At 36.6% G+C, this 12884-nt stretch overlaps 1 protein-coding gene across 1 annotated transcript in view; it reads right to left on the bottom strand.

Moving 5' to 3' along the window:
• LOC306879118 (ras-related protein Rab-6B-like) overlaps positions 1–12884 on the bottom strand; it is a 55388-nt gene that overhangs the window by 3756 nt on the left and 38748 nt on the right. The window contains exons 5-6 of the mRNA XM_079431838.1: positions 7467–7560; positions 4495–4561 (exon numbers count right to left, since the gene is read on the bottom strand). Of these exons, the coding sequence (XP_079287964.1) occupies positions 4495–4561; positions 7467–7560 (161 nt within the window). The remainder of the gene's footprint in view (positions 1–4494; positions 4562–7466; positions 7561–12884) is intronic.

Raw genomic sequence — 12884 nt, 5'->3', positions numbered from 1 at the left:
TAATTAACTATAATGACCCGTTTTACAGGATGTAATATAAGTCTCCGGTGTCCCCAAAATGTGTCTGTGAAGTTTTATCTCAAAATATCCCACAGATCATTTATTATAATTATTTTGAAAAGGCCTATTTTGAGTGGAAGCAGAAACATGCTATTTTCGTGCATGTATCTTTAAATGCAAATGAGCTGCTGCTCCCGCCCCTTTTCCAGAATAAGGCTGTGCCTTTACAGCTGGTACCTACTCTGACAAAAAAAACAAAAAACATCTGTTTGGTTTTGATTATCATGTCTAGCACACTGAAATAATGCATTTTAAACCCATATTAGTTTATAAAATTCTGATATATGGTTTTCTGAGCACACGCATTCGAAACACGTGCACAGAAAGCGGCTGTCACATGACATGTGAGAACTAAACTTGTTTAAATTGTCAAATACACAGAGTAATATACAGTACCTATACTGCTGTCTACGCTGTTCATATGACCCAAAGAATAACATTAATACCCGAAAATTATTCACTGCTCTGGACTTCTATAGCTGTAATAAGAAGACATTTCTTACTAGAATGCTGCTTCTAAATGCTCTAGCGTGAAGATAAACATGGCGGATTGTGTGGCTCACTCTGGGTGGGGTCTCTGCTAATATGGCAGTGTCCGTCAACAGTCGTGGGCAGGGCTTGTAAAAAGTGCTGTCAAACTTTACGGATTCTGCGAACGGCTTGTTCTGAGACACTGCTTATGATTTATGGGGATTCTGAAAAAAAAGGAGCGGATGGGTTTTTATCATTATGGTGGATGTGTAAACACACTGCCAACACCCATTTATGTTCAAACAACATGTAAAAGTGAATTTTGCATGATAGGTGCCCTTTAAAAGTGTTTGTGTGGGTGCACAAGTCGTGGCCTAATGGATAGAGAGCCGGACTTGTAACCCAAAGGTCATGGGTTTGAGTCTCAGGTCCGGCAGGGATTGTAGGTAGTGAATGTCTGGCGCTCTCTCCACCCTCAATACCACGACTGAGGTGAGACCCTTGAGCAAGGCGCTGCATACATGGCTGCCCAATGCTCTGGTTGTGTTTGTGTTTGTGTGTGTGTGTGTGTGTGTGTGTGTTTGTTCACTACTCACTGCTGTGTGTGTGCACTTGGATGGGTTAAATGCAGAGCACAAATTTCGAGTATGGGTCACCATACTTAGCAACACGTCCTTTCTTGTTTTTTTTTGTTTTGTTTTTAATTTATGGTGGCTGATCGGCTTGCACAACCTAATAAGTTCAGATCTATTAAAAAAACATGTTCCACAACACTATATTTTCAATATAGTGCAGGGATACATCATATTATACTGGATCAATTTGAACTTTGTTTGGAGGTACGATAAAACAAAGTTATACCTGCGGGCAACCAACTGGGAATAAAGGGTTTGGATACTGCATTTTAAAGTTGTCTCACCAGCATCAGGGCACATGATCAGACAAGCTGTAACATTCTCTTCAAATTATATTTATAGACATAACTGTATAATTATGAAATTACCTAAAGTACCTCTACTACACACAAGTGGACCCAAATTTGATGCCTCTATTTTGTTCCCCATGACTGTATGGATACTCAGTGCCGTAATATCTCAATGGCTCTTTGCTATTATGAGTACACACATGCAAACATACACCCCACGCATAGAACACAATATACACACTCTGCACTTCTAACAGACCCAAAAAACAAACAGAAAGAGGACACCTTGTGCCATTCAAACTTACTGGATTGGAAATTTATCCTATTCTGCTGTTAAAATATTCACACAGATAATGAAGAGAGTTTCTTGTTACCATAGCAATAGACTTTCCACTACCACTAATAACAAGTGACTGAATGTGGCAGAAAACGTAATGAGAGGAAAATAAATTAGCCTCAGAGTGGAACAAGGCCAATATTTGAATTTCATGGTGGAAATGACAAGAATGAGTAATCGAGAAGTATACCCACCTAAACCTCACCTTTGTCAACGAGGCTTTACTCTGTCAAACAAATGACACGAAATAAATTAATATTAACTATCAACCGACACAACTGTGCACTACAGATCTATAGGATCACTTAGAATAGTACATATACTGAACTGCTGTACAATGACTACTGCATACTTTAAGTACTTTGGAACTTTCTAATGTCAATTCAACTTTAAAAGGAAGGTGAAAACCCAACTGTTAATGTCAAAGGCTGTGCATCCCATCCAGCTACAGGATTTTGGTGTAATCAGTCAGAAGATAGGCAAACAATGCAGATGTCAACATGGACAGGTTATATTGCTGTACATGCACTTATTTTACATGCAAAGTAAAAGACCTAGTAAACATGGCCTACTTTGTAACAAAGATAAAAATGGTTACTGACAATCACCATGTGTTATTTGTGATGAAGTATTAGTTGCTGAGACTGAGTATTAAAAAAAATATTATTTAATATTTTTTTATTATTTTAAATTATGTAATTATTAGTTGTGTGTTTACTCTTGTTCTATAAACAGTTTTCTTACCATGTTAATGAACCACTGTTTTGGGAAAGATATGAAGACATTAAAGGCATTAAAGATATTTTAACTTAAAACCGTCACTTCTGGACAAAATACCAGGCCATAATTCATAATAATGATTCCTCCAGTGAAAAAGTACACCCCCTGTCATCCTCTCACATCAAAATCCACCAACATATTTGAAATGATTTGGATTGTTTTTGCTTGTATATGGTTCTTGATCTGTGCATATTTCTCTCCTGATTCAGACAAGACAACTTTTTGAATGTAGAAATCAATTTTATGGATAGAGGACTTTTAGTCGGAAGCAACAGTTTGAAGTTAAAAACAACTTGATGAATTTGTTTATTACAGATTTTCATTTGACAAGATGTTAATTGATGGACTGGAGTGGATTACTTGTGGATTATTATGTTGTTATGTTATCAGTTGTTTGGACTCTCATTCTGACGGCACCCATTCACTGCAATAGATCCATTGGTGAGCAAGTGATGTAATGCTAAATCTCTCCAATTGTGTTCTGCTAAAGGATGACCTGAGGGTGAGTAAATATTCAGAAAATGTTTATTTTTGGGGCGAACTACCTCAAGACAAGCCACTATCAACAGATATTTTAGAATATTTTAGCGACGGTGCAGGTTATTTCATAAAAGAGGGAGTTTCTAAAGGCCTCGTATCCTTGCATGCACACTTGTACTTCAAAAAATCAATAAATAAATAAAATAAATTAGTAATTCTAATTAGTATTATCTTACACAATTATCTGTAGCAATTTACAATAAGATATCATCTGTTACCATTAGTTAACTACATCTGATAACTATGAGGAAAAAAACAAGCGATTATTTTATCTTAGTTAAAGCAGTCCGTTACTTTTTTGGTTAAAAATTATCCGAAATCAATATTTGAGCAAGTACATAACCAGCCAGTGTTCAAAACTATCACCTTACTTTAGCCCGATTCACAAAGGTAAGATTATAATAATGTTTTCTAATTTAGGGTAGGTTTTCGCTGGAAATTCAAGCATGGCACTGCGTCATGCACCTCAACTCCTTGCGCACTGCATTGTGTCTATATCAGTGATTCTCAGCTAGTGGGTTGTGAACCAAAAACGTGTGGCATAGGGTCACAGAAAGGAGGGGGAAACAATACTAAATGCACATAAAAATGCAAATAACTGTAAAATCAAACTTAGACAAGAAAAAAATTGTATGCCTTTAAAAACCTTTCATAGTAAAGGCAAGACATATTTTTTGTTTTTGATGCCAAAGGCTGTCTACATCACTGTTGGAAGATTTGCATAGCACCACCCAAATGTATACACAACGAAAGAAGGTGTAACTTTTATTCTCGCTGTAGTAGTATTGTTGCCGCCGCCATGTTGTGGAGGCGCTATCTGTTTCCAAATATGGTAGGGGCGTAGCATTTTCGTCACACGCTTGATGTATTCGGCCAATCACAACGCATTGCATAGCTGGCAATCAGAGCACACCACGTTTTTCAGAACGATGAGCTTTGTAAAAATCGACGTGTTTCAGAAAGGGCAGAGAGGAGCAACAATAATGTACGGTACGTGGAAAATAATGTGTTTTTTGAAGCTTAAACAGCGTAAACACATTGCATTACACCAACTACACAAAATAATGTTATTTTTAGTATCATGATATGACACCTTTGGTAAAAATGCGACATAAAATCCTGTATGAGATAAAACAAGTACGTGAAGTAGTACTTATTGATGGGGCTGTGGGAGTACATAAGACAAAAAGAGCAGGAAAACAATGTGCTAGAGGTCATATGTAAGAGAACTAAAACTCAGTCAATTCTTGCTGATTTATATATGATTAAATGTGAAGTAGAGTGCAGCAGAGTAACCTGATTACATACAGTAGTGCACTACATTTAGACATTGGATCTGAATTGTTGAATTGTTTTGGTTTTGAGCTCACTGAAAGGATACTGCCTTCTTTGCTTGTCTCCTGCATGCTCTCCATTCCTGGAAGGGCAGCTGCCACACGTCGAAACAGCTGCAGCAGAAAAGAGAGAACGCTGTTAGTGACTTCAGCTGTGACAGTAACCAGAACACTTCATACAAAAACACTGTCTGTTAAGTCAGTGGGTAGTGAGATATGCTCTGCAACAATTTTAAAAGTTATTTTAGAATAAATTATGCAATTGGGCAAAGTATTGGGTATTGACATGAGGGCGAAACAATTCCACATAAATTGTTTAACAGGTTCAACTGGTCACATGAATTTGCTAAGTTGGCCAACAGAACACTGCTTGCTTTGAAATAGAGTTGGGAGAAAACGATTCTCTCTTTAACGATTCAAAATCAATAAAAAAGTAAATATCAGCAGTATTCAATATTTTCTTGGTTATTTCCTTTATGTGGTATACTTTACATAGAGTCAAAAATACTTGGAATAGTCTTGCAACGGCCCTGTGTCATACTGTGCAGCCTTCTGGCAGCAAACATGAGCTGGACCATTTTTAAACCTGTAAAAAAGCGATTTGGAGCAAAGTGAACTTTCTCTGGTGCACTGAAGCAGACCTGCCCTGTTACATATAGTAATATAAATGAAGATCCCATGCAACTACTTCTTTTCAGAATCATAAATGTCACAAACTATAACACCAGCTGACCTTTAAAGTGGACTCTGTGTAGAAGATGACAAAGGGACAGCAAAAAGCACTTAGTCTGGCTCTGCCTTCTGAAACTTGCAATGCATCGCTGGCATACCGCTCCTAGCAGGGCAATTAATGGCCCACCACACACCTCCATTACAGCCATCCTCTATAAAGGCTGTTCCCAGAAGCTATATGAGGCTATACCGCAATGATATATAGCCCCAATCACTCCCAATCATATCAAACAGGGCAGTTAGCTTATGTAGCCAACACCACCCCTCTCATTTCATGCCATCAATCACAATGGATGAGCCACAGCGAAATGGGACACACTGGACCATTAAGCAGAAAGGGTCAGAAAAAAAGACTCGTTTTGTTAACTACCTTCAGGTCATTGTTTTTGACAGGAAAGACAGAGAGCGCCATAATCTAGCTGGGAAAAAACCCCAAAAGAAAACCATTCCAATTAAGAAAAACACAGACAGGCCCATGCGTCCATACGGTGTCACATTTGTCATTTCACAAATCAGCTGTTAGCATCGCACAATTATGTAAGTGTTAGCTAACATATTTATGTACAACCACTTTTGCAATTTTATGTCCTCTCTCATTCATCTTTTTGTCTCTGTTTAGTTGCCTGTTCTTCAAAGCAATACTTGTGTTTTCTTGGGGATTCTAATACTAAATGGAGGGCAATCCGTTTTATATATAGTTACATATAACCTAAACCTAATAGAAAACCTGCTACTTTTTTACAAAAAAAATAAAAAAATAAAACTTAATTTCCTTAATATTTTGTACTGTTTTTACAAATTATGGTGTCCCCAAAATAATATTTTGGGAGGTTTGTTAGTTTTAGCTCACTTATGGGTACAAATTTGTCCTCAAAATACGGTTAAGTAGCTCCACACACGTAAACACACTTCACTGCATGTAAAAAAAACACTTCATTTGTTTTCAAATTAAGACTGAGAAGAAAATGAATCACTTTATTATGCTACACTAAAGTATGGACTTTTTCAAAACTGAAAATAAACAATGTTCTTGCTATGCATCTATAATGAAACTTAATATTATCAGCAATGAAACACTACTATACAACAAATGATTATTATTATCATCATCATCAAAACTTGAGTATTGTATTATTTACACAAGAGTTCAATTTCATCCTGGAAAGGATCTGACACCCTGCAATTCTTCAGTCAATGCTTGAGTCATTATTTTTCAATTACCTCAGCGAGGTAATCGGTTTAACTAATGTTGCTGTTATTGGAGAAATAAATAAGAACATTTCAGTATTGATCGTAATCTCAGATGCTTCAGACAACACAAGTCTTCAAGCAAACACATGCTCCAGTCAACCACAGACACACACATGTGCAACAATGTAAAGGCTTGGAAATGATCTCAGTTTGTAATGGAGACTGGAACAAGTCAGCTCCACGTCTGGTGACAATAATATGTTGTGTCAGAGATTTAGAGTCTTTTAGTGTTGTCTTGTACTGTCAGTGTTGAGCTCCTGTGAAACAGTGATACATGGCTTTGAGAAGAATAAAGGCTTAGTGTCCAGTACAGCTGATGACACAATGCACAATAATACAGCTTATTACTTTTAAAGAATGACAGTACTATATTGAATAAGCCCCATGTGTTTTGTGTATGTTTCAAACTGTAATTCTAAAATGAAAAGTTCTGACTCTAAATTCTGATCGTAAGATTGTGTTCAAAGCAGTTGTAAAATAAACTTGACTGCACATTTTATCTTAATGCAAAGTATTAATATAGTTCAATATTAAGACAATGAATTATGAATAATATAAATTAAACCTTTTCAAGATGACCTTGGGGCACTGTTGACTATTTTATAACATCACATCTCTATCAATAAAGTCCTCCTAAAAGAAGCACAGTTATTAAGAAACTATTGTATTTTACTAATAACACAACCCTTGACAAAAAGAAAGCAAAGCTTGGTCATTCTAACTGAAGAGAGACAGGACGACTGAACAACTGGAGCAGTCTGTGATCCAGTCAGACAGAGCTGACGCTAACATACACAAACACACACACTTTAGCCCACAAAACACACACTGTGTGCTGTACGCACTTCCGGCTCTCAGAGACAGAGAAAACACAGCAGTGCTCCGCGTCACATCTGATCTCTCCAACCTCGGTGCTTAGTCATCCTGAATCATGCACCTCAGAAGAGAAATCAGAACGAACACAGAGCATTTCTCACACCTACACGCTGTGGCCGCTTTTTCCACTGTCAGAGCGAGGTGTTGAGGTAAAACTCACCTGTTTGACATTGTAGCCTGTCTTGGCACTGGTCTCGATAAACATCACACTCAGCTCCTTGGCCCGCTGCTCGCCTTCCTCAATCGTGATTTGCCTGTGATAAGGTTGAAGATTTTTATTCATGAGTTTATTTATAAAATATTATTGAACTGTGATGACCCCTGCTGAAAAAACATGAATTTCCACTCTGGTTTAGTGATGGTCTGGATACTGGACCAACACAGCCATGCTGATCACCAACAAAAAATATTGTTGGATGATACTGCTGGTATAGTTAGGAAGCCTAGTGGGGATCAAGGTTTTACTGGTTAGCAGGGTCCAGTTAGCCACTGCTGGCAACCACCCACAAAACACAAAACAAAACAAAACTCCTGTTGGCTCTTTCAATTGCTTTTGTAAATTGCTCTGAATAAACCTGTAAAACATAACTGTAAATGTAAAGGTTAATAAACAAACAAATAAATAAATAAATAAAAATCTCCTTTGATGGCCATTCATAAAAAGCCAGGCATTCTAATTTGTCTGTCTGTCTTTCTTTCTTGCTTGCATGTAACATACAGTATAAATGACATTTTCCCATCCAGTAGATATATTATATACGCACATTTTCCACTCAATTATAGTTTTAGAGCTTAGAGAATGTATATTCATTATAAAAAATGCACATGTAATTATATGATTTTATTAATTATACAATTTTAAACAGTGGAAAAACTTTCTTTAAAGAAAAAAAAAAGTTGTTTGAGAGCGTAAATAAATATATTGAGTTTTAGTTGTTTGGGCTTTAGTTGTTTTAGTTGTCAGTTCCTTTTTTGCCTTTTTTGTAGATTATATTCACCTTATTTTATATATCGAGTCCCCCTAGTAGTCCCCCCGGGCCCCTGGTTGAGAACCAGTGTAACATGGTATGTTTTAAAAGAGACAGATATTTGGGGGGAATATTTTTAAGAATCATTTCAAAAGTATCAAAATGGGTATATTTTAAACGTGGCATTAACGGCTCAGATAATTGTCTCAAAAACAATTGCGTCTAGAAAATTTTACATAAGATTTTGTGCACCGGCTGAGCAACAGACCTTTAGATGAATGGCTATGGGCTAAAGATACTTTCTCCATACCTCCTTGGTCGAGAGACAAGCATACCAATGTCAAAAACACAACACATGCTGTGAGCAGCTACTGAATACTGGTCTTGGCAGGGATTCCATGAAGAATAATGGCAAAGAGAGGCCACATTACCAGGCCTATACATGAGTAATCATTCTGCCAGTAATGGCGACCACTATCATGAAACTGCCCAGCCTTGACAGTAGCCCAACAAGATATATGAAAACAGCAATAATGGAAATGTGGTTTTTGATAAAGTGGTTTGAGGGTCATAGATTATGGCTGAAGTATTATCAGACAGCACAGGCTGAAACTGAGACTGAGACAACGGCATCAGTCATTGCCTCCCTACCCTCATCTCTGCTAACTCTAATTAATTGATGTTGAAACTGATTAACTGCACAAAGGGAAGGCTCATTAATTAAACCTCATTTGTATGACACACTTGTGGCATTAATCCATGTATGTGACTATGGAGCTTGTTTATGTGTGTATGTGACAGAGTTTGCGAGGTGGCTGAGAGAAATGAGTAGGCTGAAGAGGAGACTAGCTGTAACTCAGAGCAGTGGGACGTGAATAGGACATGCTGTATTTAAACCACTGAGCTCTGTCTGCTGGGACAGCCGTGATGTAACCACCCAAATTCTTTTGTTCTCTTCACAGACAGGAGCTCAGAGGCATTTTTGAGTTTACTGAACTCATGAATTGCATTCTTGGCTCGCTGCCTCTCAAAGTATACAGCTCATTCTCTGTAAATAGTGGCAATTGTGACCCCAAAACTAGCTATTGATATAATTGATATAAATGTGATACCGAACTGAATTAGATTATTTGATTGAAACACACTCTAAATAGAATTAAATTTAAGTACTGTAAATTATAAACCTAAATTGTTGTAAATATTTTTTATCTTATCATTTGCATAATACCCCAAAAATCTAATTTGACCTACATTTAGTTTTTAGGTAATTAAAAAATCATTTATGCTTTATGCATTTTCCTTTCAATTTCTGTTAAACTCAGTTATGCTGTGACATCTTCCCCTGTAAAAATAATAAAAAATATATGCACATATGTATACACACACACACACACACACACACACACTACCATTCAAGTAGTAAGAATGATTGATTGATTGATTTTTATTTATTTACTTATTTTTAAAGAAATTAATACTTTTATTTGGGATACATTAAACTGATCAGTAAATATGTTACAAAAGATTTCCATTTTAAATGAATTATGTCCTTTCTATTCATCAAAGAATCCTGAAAAACTTTTTTTACGTAAGAAATGTTGCCAAATCAGCACATTAGATGCACCAAAATCAGCATATTAGATTGAGTTCTAAATAATCATATGACACTGAAGATTGGAGTATTGTTTTTATTGTATTTAAGATAAAAATGCAGCCTTGGTGAGCATGAGATACTTTCAAAAATGGTAGTTTAAACAAATATGGTTTTCAGTGGTTGATTCTTACATACAGTATTTATTTATTATTAATTACACAATGAAGCGATTAATTAATTTAAATAATTGCATATCAAATTTGGCAGAGAAATAACCCCAAAAGATCATTCAAAGTCATTATTGTGTTAAATGAGAAAACGAAAAATGAGATAAAGAAAAGATCCTGGATATATACACAAACAAATTAAATCTGATTTATTAGAATCAAGAATTTTTATTTTTGATTCTAATAAATCAGACCCCCCCCCAAAAAAAATCAAATAAATTAGAAGAACTGTCACAAGATTTCAAATGAACCACTTTAGGAATAATAAATAACTATATCTGCTTTACAAGACTATCCTGGACAAGACTACATATAGTATTTAGGTCAAAGTTTAAGAAACAATCACATAACAACCAATATTTTGTTGAACCCTAATCTGAATATTGCGAGTTACTTCATAACTGAAATTCCTGAATGCGACACAAAGAGAAAGTTTTAACCCTCCTTAATGCACAGAACGTGTCATTATGCCTTCTAACTGTTCATACTATCCATTACTCAGTCATTTCTTATAACCAGCTACATTTATAGCAGTTTGATCATTAAAGATATACCACCTTGACTTACGACTGTCTCAGAGATAACATGGTCTCTTCAGAGATGCAGTCCTCTATTCATCCATGGCAGAACTACAGTATGAAGGCAGTTTTCTTTTTTCAAAGCTACTGTGACAATTAAAGAACTTGATGGATATGAACATCAGATATGGTTTGATGTGGTTTGAGCCCTTTTCTTGTCTTTTAAAGAGTGTGAAACTGCTTTTCACTTTTCAATCAAAACCCTCATGGAAGGCAAAGGGTAACAGCAGAAAAACTGATCAAATATAAGAGACACCATTTTTTTTTTACATCTAAATAAAATAAGTGACTTCAGGAAACCAAAACAAGGACTCCAAACCTGTCCCTGAAGTCTGTCTCTGTCTGATGAATGTGCTTTTGAAGTCCCTCAGTAGACATAAGCTAAATATTTTGATATTCATGTCACAAAAAGAAAGATGGGATTAAGAAGAGGACGTGTAGCACAAGTTATAAATGCTGATAGAGCAGAATGACTTGTCAGCCTAAATTTCCTGCCTTCTCTGCTGCATCTTCTGGTTATAAATGTTTTATCCGGTGCTATCTTAGGCTCATAGAAACAGCATATACAGGTTTAGCATGCATGTGTCACTGAGTTCATATCTGACCGTATTCAAAAAGTTGTTGTGATTACATTCAGGAGTCCTTACTTCTTCACTAACTCATTCGCTTTTATCACTAACTCTATAAAAGGGGGAAAAGCATTCAGCACTGGTGTCTGTACATACGGTACATCCTGACCTTGAAATAGATGATTAATGTGCTGCAGGCTGTCAAACCCATGCTTTTCCACATAACACATTTTCTTTTTCCAGTGGATAATAAATTGATTGTGTTTGACACTTTAGATTATTGTACAGTATAGTTTGGGTTGAATGTGTCTCTTTTCGTTTGGTATTGGCTCAAGGGTAGATAATCTCAGCTGACATCAAATAGGGTGTATGGAAGAACGCAGGACCATCTGTTCCTCTGAGAGAACAAACATCCTCTGGACAGAAATGCATGCATTACACCCACACTGACTTTAAATCTGTTATAACAACAATACTACAGTCTTACAGTATATAAGATGTTTTGTTGTAAAAATAGTCTCTAACATTTGTTAAACACACACACACATAGCTAATGGAGGCATTCTATTGACTTCTGTTGTTTTTAAATATAGCTAGTTAGCATGCACTTTAAAAATCATTTTGAAGTTGTGAGTAAAACAAAGATTATTGGAATATGTTTTAAAAGAAGATACTCTTTCAGTCTTTCTACTTCAAAATTTCATGTTCATAAAAGAACCAAAGAAAAAAGTATCACAGGTTCTAAAAAAAAGAAAAGAAAAAAAAAAGCAGCACAATAGTTTCAACTGATAATAAATCAACATATTAGAACGATTTCTGAAGGATCATGTGACACTGAATACTAGAGTAATGGCTGATGAAAATTCAGTGCTGCGTCACAGAAATAAATTAGATTTTAAAATACATTAAAATAGGAAACTAATATTAGAAATTGCAATAATATTTCACAATATTACAGTTTTTCTGTGTTTTTGATCAAATAAATTAAACATTAAAAATCTTACTGATCCAAAACTTTTTAACAGCAGTGCATATATATATATATATATATATATATATATATATATATATATTTGTGCTGTCAAACGATTTAGTTTTTTTTTTGTTGTTGTTAACATAATGTCACGTTCCCTCTCGGGATACAAGGAGGTGCGGAGACGTGGAAGTTCCAATAATCCTTTTTATTGAAGACACACACAATGAGACGAGGAGCTTGGGGAGAGACGAACATCAATGACGATACTGACGATAAGACCGGACACAGGGGCTAGGAAACACGGGGCTTATAAACACTAGGAAAACAAGGAACAGGTGTGGACTAATCAAACACAGGGCTAGGGACTAATTAAACTAATGAAGACAAACGAGGACAGGAACAAGAAGGCCAAATATGGGCACGGGAGGAGGGGAAACACAAGACAAGGACTGACATTACGCCCCCCCTCCGGAAGGCGTGTCCTCACGCCTAACACCATCCAATGGGGAGGGGGGGGTGGGCACTCTGGAGGCCTCCAGGGCGGTGCCCGTTCCAGGGGCCATGGCGGGTCAGGGGACTCGGGAGGCCAGGGCGGGTCAGGGGACTCGGGAGGCCAGGGCGGGTCAGGGGACTCGGGAGGCCAGGGCCTATTTTTTTCGGGCCCGA

The sequence above is a fragment of the Barbus barbus genome (assembly GCF_936440315.1).
Source record: "Barbus barbus genome assembly, chromosome: 13".
Taxonomy (NCBI): Eukaryota; Metazoa; Chordata; class Actinopteri; order Cypriniformes; family Cyprinidae; genus Barbus; species Barbus barbus.
Note: the sequence above shows the minus strand (reverse complement) of the source record. Positions and strands in the feature narration are given on the sequence as shown.